Raw genomic sequence first — 16675 nt, 5'->3', positions numbered from 1 at the left:
TCCTTACCCTGCCCAATCCCCTTAAATCTGTAAAATATCCAGTTGGACTGATTGCCCATTTGTCCAACTGTTCTGCGTATGCTATTTCGACACAACATTCATTCATCAGAATCTGGTGCTTCCCAGTGATAACAATCAAAACATGGGCCCAAGTTAAGCACCATATTCATGGTTTGTGTGAGTAGCCATCGATCTCAGCCTCACTCAGCTTTGATCTGAAGAGAACCGTTTCCACTCGAGAGACACTTTAGGAGCTCCACTATCAGTTAGAGCGTCTCCAAAAAATGTTCAGCTAATTAGTTAACATCACCACTTCAGAGGAATCAATTTGCTGTTGCTGTTGTTGTTGCTTCAAAGTCCAAAGCAGATCTTAATGAGCCTGCATGAAGTTGTGTCAGTAATTGATGTTGGCGTCACGAACTGACACATTTTGAAAACTAGAATGAGCGCTCTCTAAGCACTGCAATACAGTCCAACTGTCAAACAAAGATTGTGTACGTGGATAAGTAATATTCAAGACCACCAAAGCACAACTCTGGAATCACGAACAATCTGCAAGTCAACAAGGAAACATTTTGTATTCATACTTGAGTATAGAATGGGATGGAACGTGTAAAACACTATCTATCCCTCAGTGTCACCAGAGGGAAGTCATCAGTCGCCTATTTAATTATATAATGGTGCGTTGATACCAAACGCAAAGCAAAGATTAGCCTTGTGTTACTTGTGGTCATTGCATTCCCGCGGCATAATTTGTGTTTCAAACAAAGATGCGCCTGAGAGGGGGCGGGGCTTATCTCCATGTACAAACCTAGATACTGAATGTTTTATGAACCATAGCCAAAATAAACACTACTGCTGCTTTGTGCATGTTAAAAGTATGTACAAGCAGCCAGGTATGTCAAAGTCCAGTGTGAACGCACCATAATCATCATGCAGGTCAATCCTGGATCAGATGTACGTTAAAGGGTCTTGAACATGTCCTCAGTGATTGTAATGTTGAATCTTGTTTCCATGTTTGTCCCGTTGCAAATGGAGCCGTCACTGTTGCTCTGACATGAAAGTATTACATGTCATTTTGACACCAACTGACCCAGACCGGAACCGAGCTGGTCCATCTTGGTCTCATCAAACATCACAACCATATATATTCATAACCTCTCAACCAACATCTGCTTTGAAAAACAGCGCTACAACCATGTATTCCCATTTCTTACCTCTCTCCACGGTGGTGACCCCCATGGACGGCTGCCCCAGGCTGGCCTTGGTCTCCCACTTGCCCTCGTCGGGGTGGTACATCTCCACGGACGGCAGGGGGGTCTGCTGCTGGTTCATGCCCCCGAGCACCATCACCTGGCCCCCCAGCGCCACAGCCGAGGCCCCCGCCCTCGCAGTGGGCAGCGGGGGCAGCTGGCTCCACGTCTGACTCTCTACATCCAGGACTTCCACGCTGTCCAGGGGGGCGCCGGTCTCGCTGCAGCCCCCCAGCACATAGAGAAGGCCTTCGTGGTAGACGGGGGTGCAGTAGACGCGGCGCTGCGTCATGGGGGGGAACTGCTCCCAGTACAGCGACTTGACAGGACTCACCGCCATCTCCTGCACAGGCATGTCTCCAGGAAAGAGAGGAGGGGACACACCATCACACGCCGCACCAGGGGGGAGGAAGAGAAGGTGAGGGGGGGGAAACTCACTAAACGTTGAAATAAGCTTGTTCCTGTCTGTTTGATTGAGCGCCTGGGTGTCCAGAGAGGGTAAGTGAAAGATGGTTAGATGACAAGGAATGATGATGCTAGGGATACTAGGAGTGGGCAGAATAGGGAAAAGAAAAGGGAGAATGTATCTCACTCACTCCTCAGCCAGATGTCACGACACCTTCTCTATTCCGATGTTTTATTCATTCTGCTGTTGGTGTTTTCGGCGCAGAGAAGCCATCTGCCCTTCACTTCCCTCTATTCCTTTCTATCCGGCCTTATCCTTCCCTTCGCCGCATCCTGCCGGGCGGCTATCTTCCTTAAAGTTTTGGCTTGAGTATATTCCTGGGGAATAGCTGCTTGAAGAGAGTGTCCAAGGGCATAAAACTTAATCCCACAAAAACCCTTCAAAGTCAAGAGTCGAAAAAGGGATAAACGAACGAGTGGGGCGGTGGCAGTTAAGGAACGCTGACCTTCAATAGCGCCCTGATAATCCAAGAGAAAGCCTTTATGACAGAGCTTTAATGAAATGATTCACCTGCAGTTCTACACACACTCTATCTTGGTGATAGAGTCTACAGTGGAAGAAATAATAGATGAACCAAAGTCTTTAAAAGAAAACTGCGGGAGTGTAATGACTGCAGGAGCTCCTTGCTTTTTAGGAAAGATGTTCTTCCCTTAATTAAAGCAGGATTCCAAATCCCCCGAGCGTTGTTCTATGGCTGCTGTCAGGCACAGTGCGCTGTGAACTGTGTGCCTCGCTGCGTTCTGGTAGCTTTGGAGGCGATGAGGGTCCCTCGGAGGGGCCAAATCTGGAAGAAAAGACAACACAGGATTAGATGAAGAAATGGGAGTGTAAAGATAATCTTAAATAAAATGAAGAAGATGTGTTGTTTATGTGCTGAACAATTATGTGTCATATTCTTTCCAGTGGTTATATAGTGACTAATGAGGTAGCAGGCGCTCAGACTGAAAAAAAGCACTGTGTTAAAAGAAGGCATGTGTGTGTGTAGTTTCTGGTACCATTGACACAATCAAACACAATCCTTGGAGAGCAGTCTAAGTAAAAGATCCATGAGCTGTGAGGGTCATTAGATTTCAAAACTCTGCACAGTAGTTTATAATACCGAGGCACGATTCTACAACTAAACTATTACACTGGCAACTATTATCTTTTGGCGCAACTATTCCAAAGTTAACAGTAGAAATATGGTGTTCAAATCAAAAGGAATCTACAGGGATCATCTATATCGCTATCTACATCGTCAATTGGCCTCATTTTAATGAATGTGGACTAAGACTGGCTTCCCCATTTCACGAATATTTGATTTGGCCTGTATTAAAAAAATAGAGAAACTCAAATCAGGGATGTTAGCCTTTGCAGACCATTTACATGCACAGAAAACCTATATAACACATTACAGGACAGGTGAAACCCCAAAAAGCACAATAGACTCAACAATCCAATAAACAGCAAAAAATGTTGGTCAATACATCAAGGGTTACAACAAGACATGAGATCAATTCAGTATTTGGAACTAAACCCATTTAGTATAGATTTTGAATCATTAATTAGTACAGCGTTCTTTATAAGGAAATTGTGATTTGAAAGATGCGTGTGTTACAAGTTAACAAGTGTGTGTTATAGGTTGAAATGATGAATCCCTTGGCTGATTACCAAAAGATATTCTTAGTCAATGAAAGGTAATTCCTTTCAGTACAATAGCATGGCACTCAGATTACAGTGAATGTGGTAATCAGAATCACAGCAATGAAACGTCTGGCTGTGCATGAACTTCAGGATTCAGCTGTGACATTTAGCAGGGGAGCAAGAAATGCAACACAATATGTCTGTGTGTGCATCAGGTTCTCCTCTGTGTCCTATATGTAATCCTATAAGTGCATCATTAATGATGCCTTCTTCTAAATCACAATTAATGGTCTGAGCCCTGTGGACACGATGACCTTTGAAAGAGAGGAAGAGAAGCGACAGCAGAGAGGTAAATGTGTCCATACCTGCATGTATGTGTGGATTTATTTGCATATGATATTTGGACATCTTTCAGTGTCTACAAAAACAAAACAAGAAAGGATTTACAGAAAATACCAAGGAGCTCAGGATCATCAAATATCTGGCAGGGGTGGGGAAGTGTCAACTTAAAATAATATGTTTTTCAAGTTTAAAAAGAAAAAACAAAAGGCATGAGGAGTTCACTGTGGTTCATGCTTTGAGGTTTTAACGAGGAAGAAAGCATGCAGTCAAATCAGTCGAGATTTCTGGTTTGGCTGCAACAGTTTGTTTTGTTTTAATCAATCCATTGCGATGCTAAATCAGTGGACTTCTCTTTGACATATGTTACTGAAATCCAGTGAAGTAAAATAACAAATAAAAAAGTTGTGAAAATTCGGACAAAAGTTGTATGTACACATATTACATGACTACTGACGCTGCTAAAGTAACAGTGGAATGCTTCTCGATACAGGGTCAGAATATGAGTATGGTATTGATATTCTCATCTAACTTTCAGCAAGAAAGGGAATCATTTCCTGAAATGTCCAAATATTCATTATTCATCATGATGTTCAAAAGTAACCAATGTTTCCCTTACCATTTAAAGAGGCCCTATTCTGCTTTTTTTTGGGAAGGGGGGGGGGGGTCTCCCTGTAGTGTGTTATATGGTTCTGTGCATGTAAATGGTCTGTTTTCCCTCTAGAGGGAGTTTCTCTCTCACACTGTGAACCTGGTCCTTCACACACACTCCCCTCCATCCTCCCCAAGGCTTAAAAAACACCTCTGTTGGACTCTTTTTTTACTTCAATAACATAGTGACATCACTATGTAACACTCTCATTTCATTGGCTAGCACTCCAACACATTGTACGTGATAGGCTAAGGGGACAGGACATCTTTAATGCCTCTTTTCCACCAAACCAGATACAGTTCAAGAACCGTTCTTTTGCTTTTCTGGTGCTGAACCGGTTCTTCTCTGTAGCACCACTTGTGTTTCCAACGCTCAGAGCCCGAGTGGAGCTCGAGTGAAGCTACGTCATTGCGTCATCCTTTGCGTCATCACATAAACGTTTACGTGCCTTCTTATGACACCCACACAGCGCGAAAATCCCTCATATCGACAACAACAACAATGATCCGGTAGTCTTTCTTGAGTTTTTTTAGCTTGTTGCTTGTTTGCTCCAGAGTCCGGTGGTATCCAGAGGTGGCCAACTCCCGCTGCAGCTGCTGGAGAATAGCTTTAGACCGCGTTGTGCCATCCAACTTCCTCTGTACCTCTTGCGTTGACCAAAGCCTGAGGAGGTCATTTGTCTCTTTAGCTCTTCACTCTCTGACTCTGTGGCAGAAACACTTGTACACGCCTTCATCACATCCCGTCTGGACTACTGCAATGGAGTCCTGTCCGGGGTTCCCAGCAAAACCCTGGACAGGCTCAAGTATGTCCAGAACTCTGCCGCCAGGCTTCTCACCCACACCAAGCCATGGCAACATATCACCCCCACCCTCATCCACCTCCACTGGCTGCCGGTCAAGTCCCGGATTCAGTACAAAACACTCCTCCTCACGTACAAGTCCCTCCATACCCTCGCCCCCCAGTACTTATCGGACCTCCTCCATCCCTACACCCCTTCCCTGTCTGTTTGTTTTGTTTGTCCACCATGTACAGTGACCTTGGGTCCCTTGAAAGGAGCTATATAAATATCATTTATTATTATTATTATTATTCAGCAGTCATGCTTACATTTACTGGCATCCATCCTGGTTCGTAGTTGTGTGTGTTGCTAAACAGAATTAGTGGCATTTTGTTGTTGTTGATCAGGTTAATTCCGCCCCCCTCCTCCGACGTAAGCCTGAAGTTCTTGGTTCTTGCCGGGCAGCCAAGTGGGGTCAGCTAAGAACCGGTTTGCGGTGCTTAGAGCCGGCTCCGCTGCGGTGGAAACAGGAAGAACCAGAGCTAAATCAGGCTGTAGCCCGGAACTGGCCCTGGAACCGGTTTGGTGGAAAAGGGGCATATGTGGTTGACCAATCGCAAAAGAGCCAACCAGCTAACCAATCAGAGCAGACTGGGCTCTGGTTTCAGACAGAGGGGGAGAAGAGGTGCTGCAGCACAGGCAGTATGAGAAAAATAAAGAGCTTTCTGAACATTAAAGCATGGAGACATGTCACAGTAGAGGAACAAAATACCTCTACTGCCCCTTTAAAGATAAAGGTGCGACAAGTGGCTAGGGTTTGTGTTGAGTCTGTATCTCAACAACTTGTTGAATAATGTTGCCAACACTTTATTTGATGAGCGTTTCTGTGTGTCTGAAAGTGTGTTGTTCAATTTGAAGATTTATGTTGTGCATGAACGCAACTAAATAAAAAGGTTATCAGAGTTTTAATTCTTCCCTTCCTTAATCAGTGTTCTGTGGTTTTTGAAAAAAAGCAGAAACGCCTACTGCTTTCTTAGAAAATAGAATCTGCCATAAAAGCTTGCTTTTTTAAGATAGGGATATATTCACAGGAGCTAAATGTAACATCTGAGACAGCCTAATCCTCTCACCTCTAAGAGGAAATGAGACATCAGTCCTTCCTCTTTTGCCTCCAGTGAGTCTGCCAGAGATATAAGCGGGCATGACCAACTCAAAATTATGCAAATATATTTAATTTAGTTCATTCCTGGAAAATAGCGTTTCTATCCTCTCACTCCTCCATGTGTACTGGGTAATGCCATAAATAGGTTTACTAGAGGCCAAGATTAATTCATCCATTTATTTGTGTTGAAATTAAAGTAGGTGCCCCTTTTAGGATCTTATTATAGATGCTTAATTATATAATACCAGTAGTAAAAGTACACACCGTTCTGCCAATGTTCAGCTGCTGGAGATTAGTATAGTGTCTAGTTATCAGCTGTGTATGGTTAGAGCCTGCATGGTAGATGAGACTGGGACCAACACTCCCCTGGGTGCTCTGTCCCTACTAGCAACACATGCTGGCAGCTTAATACAATGAGCTTACAGGAGAATAACAGCTCGAAGCAGGGAATAACACAGCAAGTGGAAGTGAGAGAGCACTTACAGAGGTGTGACTGCTTAAAGTTCCTGAAATTCAGTTTGACTCAGAGAATGTGTAAAGGTTTACATTTAGTGAGGCAAAATAAATGACCAACTCAATGCTTCTCCTTGTATAGCTTCACTGGCAGTGGTGTTCATTTAGCCTAGTATGCACTATGACACTTGAGCTAAAAAGGTGTCTATTCAGACTCTTAAGCTGCCTTCAGGATGCAGCTGATAACTGATTGGATGTATGTCGAAACATCAGTGGCAATCATTAGACTTAAAAATAAATAATTAGAACTTGGTGCGCAACACTTGGAGCGAATTTTAGCGGGGCACGACACCAGCGCTTCCATGAAGTCCGCTGCTATGCTCTCTCCATAGGAAAACAACATTATGCAAATACACCTTAACATGGGTTTATATCAACATCTTGCCACCAACAGCCTTGCATAATGATGAACACTAGAGAAAACTATAAATGATCAAGAAGAAAAAAATGAATCCAAAGCACCACCCTACCATGGTAATAATATATTTGGCAGTAGAGGCTTATCAACCATCATGACCCTGCGAGGCCCTCGTCAGTCCATGCTAACAAGGACAGCTGGTTAGTGGTACCGAACAGAAACTTCACCAACAACAGTTACAGGAAAAAGCCATACTAAAAAGACAACGACAAATCTGAGACTTTAGAAAACTGCTGACCTCGTATGAGTTGGAGACCGAGGGATTGCGTTTAAGTCTGAACTTTCAGAAACAAAGAGCTTTGAAAATGATGACAAAGACTCTAAGTATCAGTTCCTGTATGGGTCTTATCATCATGAATAACCTACCTGGATTTGCCTGCTTCCGTCATGTGATTATTTCGAGGCAATAAACAACACTAGCCTTGACCAAGGAATTACAAGCATTGCTGAACTTGTGACTATGCCTGTAGCTGTTGTGAAGTTAAATTCTGCAACTAATAACACTTACACTGCCCACATACACATGGCAAGCTATTATTAAAACGTTTTGCATGTGCGAGGTACTGGTAACCATTCTGTTAAGGTCCTGTACCCAGACCAATGGGCTATTATTCATTTCATTTCATTTCAATCTTTATTTCGAACAGATTAAAAAATAACAAATAAAAAATAACAAATGTGAAAAAACAGAATACCGTATTGTTAAAATACAGTATTTATCCACATTCACGATAATATTTATATATTCAACAACAAAAAAATCTTCATATTAATAATAATAATAATAATTAAAAAATTAAAAAATAAATCATATGTGTCCGAAAGGGAGTAGGATGAAGCAAATGCTTATTAATTCCCACCCCTTACTTGATCAATGATTGTCCTTTAAGTCATTGTGCAAGTTATTCCTACTTACATTTACATTTATACATACATATACAATAATTTCTCATCTTCAATCACCTCTCTTCATTCTCATAGTTTTCCAAGAAAGTGTTTCTGTACATCCTTTTAAACTGAATTATGCTTGTGGATACAAACCCATACTGTACAATGTATTGATGAAATGTTCTGTCATTTTATGCTTATTTGGATTCAACAGGTCAATATTGTAATCCCCACAGATAAACATACTTTTTTGTAATGATTTAGTAAACATGTTTTCTACCCTATCTGTAAATGTGTCAATACAGGTTCCAGGAGCTCTGTATATACTGTTGTGCACCGACAGAAATGCTAGAGAGATGCATGTTATTTACGTTTGCTTTCTCTCATTCCAGGCTTCCTGATTATTTTCACCTGTGTCTCCTGTGCTCATCAATGTCAGCCCCGCCCCTGATTGGTCCCACCTGTGTCTAGTTACCCTGTGCTTATATTCCCCTGTCTCCCAAGTGTTCTTTGTCAGTTCGTATTGTCTCTTGCTATGGTCAGGGGCCTCATTTATAAAGGGATATACGCTCAAAAAATGGCGTACGCCAGTTTCTACGCAATGTTTGCGATTTATAAAATACTAACTTGACGGGAAAATGTGCTGTCCTCCACGCAAACTCTAACCCATGCGTACGCACTAAGCACACAAACGGGAGAGACGAGAAACTGCGACACCGTTGGCAGAAGGAAGAATGGAGAGAAATATGTGGAAATAATACCATAAATAAAATGTTACCTCTCATTTATCAAATATGAAGAATTCATTTTCAAACATTGATTAAAGCCAATCTTTAAATGATTAAACAAACGCCTGTTTGAGACTCCTCAGTGCACACAAAAACATAACTTGGATAAATAAATAAATACGGATATGCTATTTAAAACCACCTCGAATATGTTGTGTTAATGTTATGAAATGTTTTCTCATAATTGATGCGGTAAGCAGGAGGACGGAATTACGTCTAAACTGACGCCGTTTTGCATTTCTATAGGTTGTAGGTACGAGCATGGTTTTATATACTATCACGTTTAATCGTGTTTTATGCCGTTTGCCAAGACTTGATAAGTCGCTCGTAAAACACAGGAGGTATGGAAACTAAGAACACCATATGTGGTAAATTGTACAGCTAATATAACACAATCCATTAGTTGTATTTCCTTTAACTGGTGGATTATGGATATATAGTTGCTGATCGACAGCTGGAACACAAACCACCAAATACAACAAAATAATTCAGATCCAGTCGTCATGACTCCACTCCGGAGGGATTCCCCGATCATTTCTTACAGTTTCTCATCAAGGGGGTGTCTCCTGTCCCCGGGACAAACACACTGCCTGAGGAAGGTTATGTGTATTTGTTTTGTCATTAACTTTTTTCGGACCACTTATTTATTTATTTAGGTGACGATCCGACCTCCATGCTGCTACTCTGGTTCAAACTGCATCCACCAAACAATATGATTTATCTCGACCTCCCCACAATAACCAAAATCTGACACGGTGTGAGATGTCTTTTTTAGCTGTTCTATCGTAATTTCCTGCGATCTTCTTCATGCAGTCAGTCAAAATGAATGAATGAATGGGCGTTTCTTTGACTATGTATAGGCAAATATGGGCGTTACGAGTCGATTGTGATTTATCAAGGGAACAGGCGTAGGGAGTGCCGTACGCACTTCCCTCGCCGGTACGCAATGTTTTGTGAATCGGAAAATGGCGGAAAATTTATGTACCTATTTTTGTGCTTTGTACTACGTAAGCAACCTTCCCACGTCAATCCTACGCAAGGCGTTATAAATGAGGCCCCAGGTCTATGCTCTTTGTACTCTTGTAAAGTTTGATTCCTCACTACGTGAGCGCTTTCATTTTGTTCCTCTATTTTTGTCATCTCGGTTAGAGATTTGATAGTTACCTTTTTTGTTGTTCATTGCTGTATTTTGGAAAATAAAGTATCTTACTAATACTTTACCTCTGTCTCCCGGGTCGTGCAATTGGGTCCTACATCCTAAGTGTCTGAGTTCGTAACAGAACGAACTGACCATTATGGACCCAGCCGACCCAAGAACGCTTCACGCAGCGCTGTCAGCACAGGGCGTGAAGATCTTTCATCACGAGGAACAGCTGGGCCTAGTCAACCAGGAAATGCAAGAACTAAGAGGACGCCAGGCCGGGATTCAGGAAGCATTATCCACACAGATGCAACAACTGGCTGTCCAAATGAATCATTTTTTCACTCACCAACAGACTGCTCCTCCGGTGACGTCATCCACAACTGAGAGGTTGCCTGTCAATGCTCCAGCTGATTTCCCAAGTCAGGCTGTTTCTTCCCCTTTACGGCTGGCTCTTCCGGAGAGATTTTCCGGAGATTCTTCTAATTGCAGAGCCTTTTTGGTACAGTGCGATCTGCATTTTCAACACAACCCAGGAGCCTTTTCATCGGACCATGGTAAAGTGGCGTTTATTGTGTCTCATTTAACGGGAAGAGCTGCAGCCTGGGCTACTGCAGAATGGTCAAGAGAAACTGAACTATGTTACTCATTGACCGATTTCATAGAGACTATGAGTCGTATTTTTGACCACTCATCGCCTGCTACAGAGGCCAGCAGAAAACTTTTTCATATACGCCAGCTCAACCGCCAGGTGGTTGATTACGCCATCGAGTTTCGCACAGCAGCAGCGGACAGCGGATGGAATGTTCCGGCTCTTCGTGACGCCTTCATGACGGGACTTTCGGAACCGATAAAAGACCAGCTGGCTCCACTGGAGACACCCCGGGATCTGGAATCTCTCATCGCCGTGGCCATCCGGATCGATAACCGTCTTCGGGAAAGAGAGAGGGAGCGTCGACGCAACCGAGACGTTATTCCCAGCTCCCAGAATGCATCTTGGTGGGTCGCGCCGCCAGCCGAGGATGTCCAGCCCATGTTACCACACCGTCAGAGGATTACACTTCCGAATGACTCCGGGGAACCCATGCAGCTGGGAAGAACCAGGCTTTCTCTGGAGGAGAGGCAGCGCCGTCTACGGGAGGGTTGTTGTTTCTACTGCGGCCAGTCGGATCATCAACTCGCTTCATACCCGGGAAAAGATCGTGCTCACCAGTCAAAAGGAGGGCGCTGGTGAGCAAGTTTCCCGCAGACTTTCCTCCTCGACCTGTTACGCAGGTAAACATTTGTATTAACAATCAAACCATTGACCAGGGTGTGTTAATAGACTCAGGGGCTGATGAAAGTCTTATGGACTGGGGCGTAGTAAATCAGCTAGAAATAAAGACTGTTCCGCTATCTCATCCTATTAATGCCAGTGCCTTAGACGGCCGCTTGTTGTTCACAGTCACCCATTGCACTGAGCCCATTCAGATTACTGTGAATAAGGACCATACCGAGAGCATGCAATTCCATATTTTTGAGTCGGCTCAGCACCCGATTATTTTGGGGTTTCCATGGCTAAAGATCCACAATCCTCACATTGACTGGCGTTCAGGGAAAATTAAGGAATGGGGAGAGGATTGTATGGGCAGGTGTAAACTTTCACAACCTGTTAATGCACCAACAGACTCTCGTAAAATCATTATAGATCACCCCGACTATCCTGATCTACAGAAGGTACCTTCCTGTTACCATGATTTAAAGGAAGCCTTTAACAAATCCAAAGCCATGTCGCTACCTCCTCACCGAGATTTTGACTGTCCCATTGATCTCTTACCGGGAGCCCCCATTCCCAAGGGGAAACTTTATTCGATTTCGAGACCTGAGAGAGCAGCAATGGACGAATACATTTCCTCTTCACTCAAATCAGGAATTATCCGTCCTTCATCTTCTCCAGCCGGAGCGGGATTTTTCTTTGTGGGAAAGAAAGACGGGTCTCTGAGACCTTGCATAGACTACAGTCCACTAAATGACATTACGGTGAAGAACCGCTATCCTCTGCCACTCATGACATCTGCCTTTGAACTACTTCAAACTGCCAAAATATTCACCAAGTTAGATTTAAGAAATGCATATCACTTGGTTAGAATAAGAAAAGGGGATGAGTGGAAGACAGGATTCAACACTCAGAGTGGTCACTATGAGTATCTAGTAATGCCCTTTGGACTATGCAATGCACCGGCTGTGTTTCAAGCTCTTGTGAATGAGGTTTTACGGGAATTTTTGAATATTTCAGTGTTTGTGTATCTGGATGATATTCTGATTTTCTCCCCAGACACTAAGTCTCATGTTAACCATGTCCGTCAGGTTTTGCAGAAACTGCTAGAGAATCAGTTATATGTCAAGGCAGAGAAGTGTGAGTTCCACACAAAAGAGGTATCCTTCTTAGGATACATAATCTCACCTAATCATATGCAAATGGATCCGGCTAAAATCAGTGCAGTATCCCAGTGGCCTACACCAGACTCCAGGAAGAAGGTCCAACAGTTTCTAGGGTTTGCTAACTTCTATAGGAAGTTTATTAGGAATTTCAGTTCTGTTGCTGCCCCTCTACATGTTTCTGACTTCTCCTAAGGTTCCTTTCAAGTGGACTCCCCAGGCGGACTTCGCTTTCCAACGTCTCAGAGAGAGATTCACATCAGCCCCCATACTCACCATTCCAGATCCCCAGCGCCAGTTTATGGTCGAGGTTGATGCTTCCAATGAGGGAATTGGAGGAGTACTGTCTCAACGTTCTGCAGAAGACAACAAGATGCATCCATGTGCTTACCTGTCGCGGAAACTGACAACGGCAGAGCGGAATTACGACGTGGGGAACAAGGAACTGTTAGCTGTAAAAGCTGCCCTCGAGGAATGGAGACACTGGTTAGAGGGTGCAGAGCAGCCGTTTTTAGTCTGGACAGATCACAAGAATCTGGAATATATAAGAAAGGCTAAGCGTCTCAACTCCCGTAAGGCCAGGTGGACAGTATTCTTTAGTAGGTTCAATTTCACCCTCTCTTTTCGTCCCGGGTCTCAGAATCAAAAACCCGATGCTTTGTCTCGTCTTTATGATCCGGAACCACTTGCGGTAGAGCCCAAGACCATCCTTCCACTTAACCGTGTGATCGGAGCCTTTTCCTGGCAAGTGGAGTCGGACGTAAAAAAGGCGAATGTCAAGAATCCAGCACCTAGCGAGTGTCCCAACAATCTGCTGTTTGTTCCTGAGGCTCTTCACTCCAAGGTCATCCACTGGGCTCACTCATCTGTGCTTTCGTGCCATCCGGGGGTAACAAGGACAATGTTCAGGATACAACAACGTTTCTGGTGGCCAGCCATGAAGAAAGATGTGGCAGAGTACGTAGCGGCTTGTCCGGTGTGTGCGTGTAATAAGACCTCATCACAAGTCAAGATGGGCTTGCTCCAGCCCCTGCCGATTCCCCAACGTCCTTGGTCACACATTTCAATGGATTTTGTGACAGGATTTCCTTCATCCAGAGGCAAGACTACGGTCCTAACAGTGGTGGATCGATTTTCAAAGATGGCTCACTTCATCCCATTGACCAAGCTTCCCTCTGCCAAAGTCACCGCAGAGGTCATGATGAATCACATATTCAGGATCCATGGATTCCCTGATGACATTGTTTCCGACAGGGGTCCACAATTCATTTCCGTTTTCTGGAAGGAGTTTTGTCGACTCATAGGTGCCACCGTCAGCTTGTCATCAGGATATCATCCTCAGTCAAATGGACAGTCGGAGCGTCTGAACCAGGAACTAGAGACTACGCTACGTTGTCTCGTCTCCCGGAACCAGACTACCTGGAGTGACCACCTCACATGGGTCGAGTTTGCCCACAATACTCTTCCTACGGCAGCCACAGGTCTCTCTCCATTCCATTGTGTCAATGGTTTCCAGCCTCCATTTTTCCCTAACAACGAGGAAGAGGTGAGGGTTCCATCGGCTCATGCCATGATCAGACGTTGTCGACGAGTTTGGGCTGGTGCTCGCCAGGCTCTTCTCCGAAGTTCAGCTCGGATGAAGGCTGTTGCAGACGTCCATCGCAGGGTCGCTCCCTCCTACAGACCAGGCCAAAATGTTTGGCTTTCCACTAAGGACTTACCACTCCATGTCGCCTCAAAGAAACTGGCTCCGAGATTTGTGGGTCCTTTCCCGGTGTCCAGAGTCATCAACCCGGTGTCTGTACGCTTGCAACTCCCCAGAACTATGAGAGTACATCCGACGTTTCACGTCAGTAAAATCAAGCCGGTGTGCGAGAGCACACTTGTTCCCGCCTCCAAGCCCCCTCCACCGCCCGAGTTCTTTGAAGGGGGTGAGGTTTACAAGGTCCGTAAGCTACTGGAGGTCCGTAATAGGGGGAGGGGGAAGCAATTCCTGGTAGACTGGAAGGGTTACGGTCCTGAGGCTAGAAGCTGGGTAGCTGCGTCATTTATCGTAGACAAGACGCTTATCCACGATTTTTACAATCAGCCTGGGCCATCAGGAGTTGGCCCTAGAGGGGGGGGTACTGTTGTGCACCGACAGAAATGCTAGAGAGATGCATGTTATTTACGTTTGCTTTCTCTCATTCCAGGCTTCCTGATTATTTTCACCTGTGTCTCCTGTGCTCATCAATGTCAGCCCCGCCCCGGATTGGTCCCACCTGTGTCTAGTTACCCTGTGCTTATATTCCCCTGTCTCCCAAGTGTTCTTTGTCAGTTCGTATTGTCTCTTGCTATGGTCAGGTCTATGCTCTTTGTACTCTTGTAAAGTTTGATTCCTCACTACGTGAGCGCTTTCATTTTGTTCCTCTATTTTTGTCATCTCGGTTAGAGATTTGATAGTTACCTTTTTTGTTGTTCATTGCTGTATTTTGGAAAATAAAGTATCTTACTAATACTTTACCTCTGTCTCCCGGGTCGTGCAATTGGGTCCTACATCCTAAGTGTCTGAGTTCGTAACAGATACAACTCACAATAACATTTTTAGACTTTTCCATACAAATTTCTACTGTAACACATTCAAACAAATCGTCAACAGCTGTTGTCATGCTCTCCGCCACCTTATAGTTAATTCCTTTATCCACATAGATTGCCACACCCCCGCCACTCTTATTCCTTCTGTTTGTATAATTCAGTTCGTAGCCATCCATCTCAAAGTCCACACCTTTCTCAGCACTGATCCAGGTCTCTGATATTGCTATGATGTTGAATGGGTTCTTAAACTGACTTAGATATTCTTTAATGTTGAGGAAGTTGGCATATAGGCTTCTGCTATTGAAGTGGATAATTGATATGTTCTCTTCTGATTGACACGTTACATTGAATTGCTCTTCTGTGAAATAGTTGCAGCTGTTGTTGATATTGTTCAGTAAGTTGTTTTCCGGATCAATGTCATTTTCCATGTCCTGTGCTTTATGCTCTGTATATGCAAAAGTTTCTAGTCTTGATGGAGATATGTGTATATTAACTGGAATTGTCATGGTAGTGTTTTTTTTTTCGTTACCTTGTCTGATTTGCTTCATTGGTATTTTTCCAGTTCCTCCAGGTCCCTGATGATTAACACTTTGGCTTGTTCTGGTGATCCGTTAAGCTTGATGAAGATTCTGCAGTTTGCAGTCCATGTTGATTGTATTTTTTGCTGTTTTCTCAGGAATCGGGCTTTTCTGGCGATCTCAGCATTTCTTTTAGTGAGGTGTTCATTCATATATACATCCGAGCCCTTAAGCAGTCTTCCCTGTTTCAGAAGTTCAGTTTTATGTTTTCTGTTAGCAAACCTTATTATAATTGCCGGTTTATCAGTTTTATTTCTCCGTGGTAGTGGGTGACAGGCCTCGATGTTGTCGCTGTCAATCTCTATTCCCTTGGAGTTGAGGAAGGCCGTCACCTGTAGCTCCACAGATGTAGCATCCTCCTCGCTTGTGTCCCCTCCGGCGGTCATCCTCGTCGCCGCCCGGGCGTATGAGCGGGGTTTCGTCTCCAGTCCAGTGATTATGATGTTATTAATTCGTGTGTATTGTTCCAGCTCATCCACCCGATTTTCCAGCGAGAATATCCTCTTTTATTTTTCGGAGTTTTCTAGCCTCAAGGCTTTAACTTCCTCCACCAGGCTCATAATTGCTATCTGTTGCTGTCTTACAACAGATACCTCCTCCTCGTTTGATGTCGTCAACCTCCTCAGCATGCGGAGGAATCTTTTTTGGTGGCATTGCGTTTTTCTTTAGGATTATTATATACGGAGAGAACGAGGAAATGTTAGTTTCTCTCTGTCTCTCAGACCTCCTCACAGCAGGCAACCTCTAGGGTTATGACTCTTACCCCTTTGGGTCAATACCTAGTCTCAACCAGCTCAAGAGACAAGTCTTGGCAATAAACTAATGTACATGTACTGTATCTAGTAACGACATCATTATTTTATTTTAAACGTTTTGCTACCATCTGCTTCTCCACCGCCCTATTGAGCGGACGTTTAAAGGCATGGTTTGTGGCTGTGTGGGGGGTGCTCACATGATCTGCTGAGTGTAGACAGGGATTATTTGTTAAACTGTGCTAAATGAAGTGTGAACGGATATTGTTATGTATTAGCATGGATGTAGCCACAGTCCCAAAGGTATTTAGTTTGATGCATGAAATGAT

At 44.0% G+C, this 16675-nt stretch overlaps 1 protein-coding gene across 2 annotated transcripts in view; it reads right to left on the bottom strand.

Moving 5' to 3' along the window:
• Window positions 1–16675, bottom strand: part of LOC117494318 (kelch domain-containing protein 8B-like) — a 242377-nt gene that overhangs the window by 168198 nt on the left and 57504 nt on the right. For both annotated transcript variants that reach the window (XR_004557066.1, XM_034145163.1), the window contains exon 2: window positions 1218–2503. Coding sequence is in view for 1 of the 2 variants with exons in the window: in XM_034145163.1 (XP_034001054.1) it covers window positions 1218–1608 (391 nt within the window). In the remaining variant the exon portion in view is untranslated. The remainder of the gene's footprint in view (window positions 1–1217; window positions 2504–16675) is intronic.

The sequence above is a fragment of the Trematomus bernacchii genome, unplaced genomic scaffold, assembly GCF_902827165.1.
Source record: "Trematomus bernacchii unplaced genomic scaffold, fTreBer1.1, whole genome shotgun sequence".
Taxonomy (NCBI): Eukaryota; Metazoa; Chordata; class Actinopteri; order Perciformes; family Nototheniidae; genus Trematomus; species Trematomus bernacchii.
This window is presented reverse-complemented; position numbering and strand designations above follow the sequence as displayed.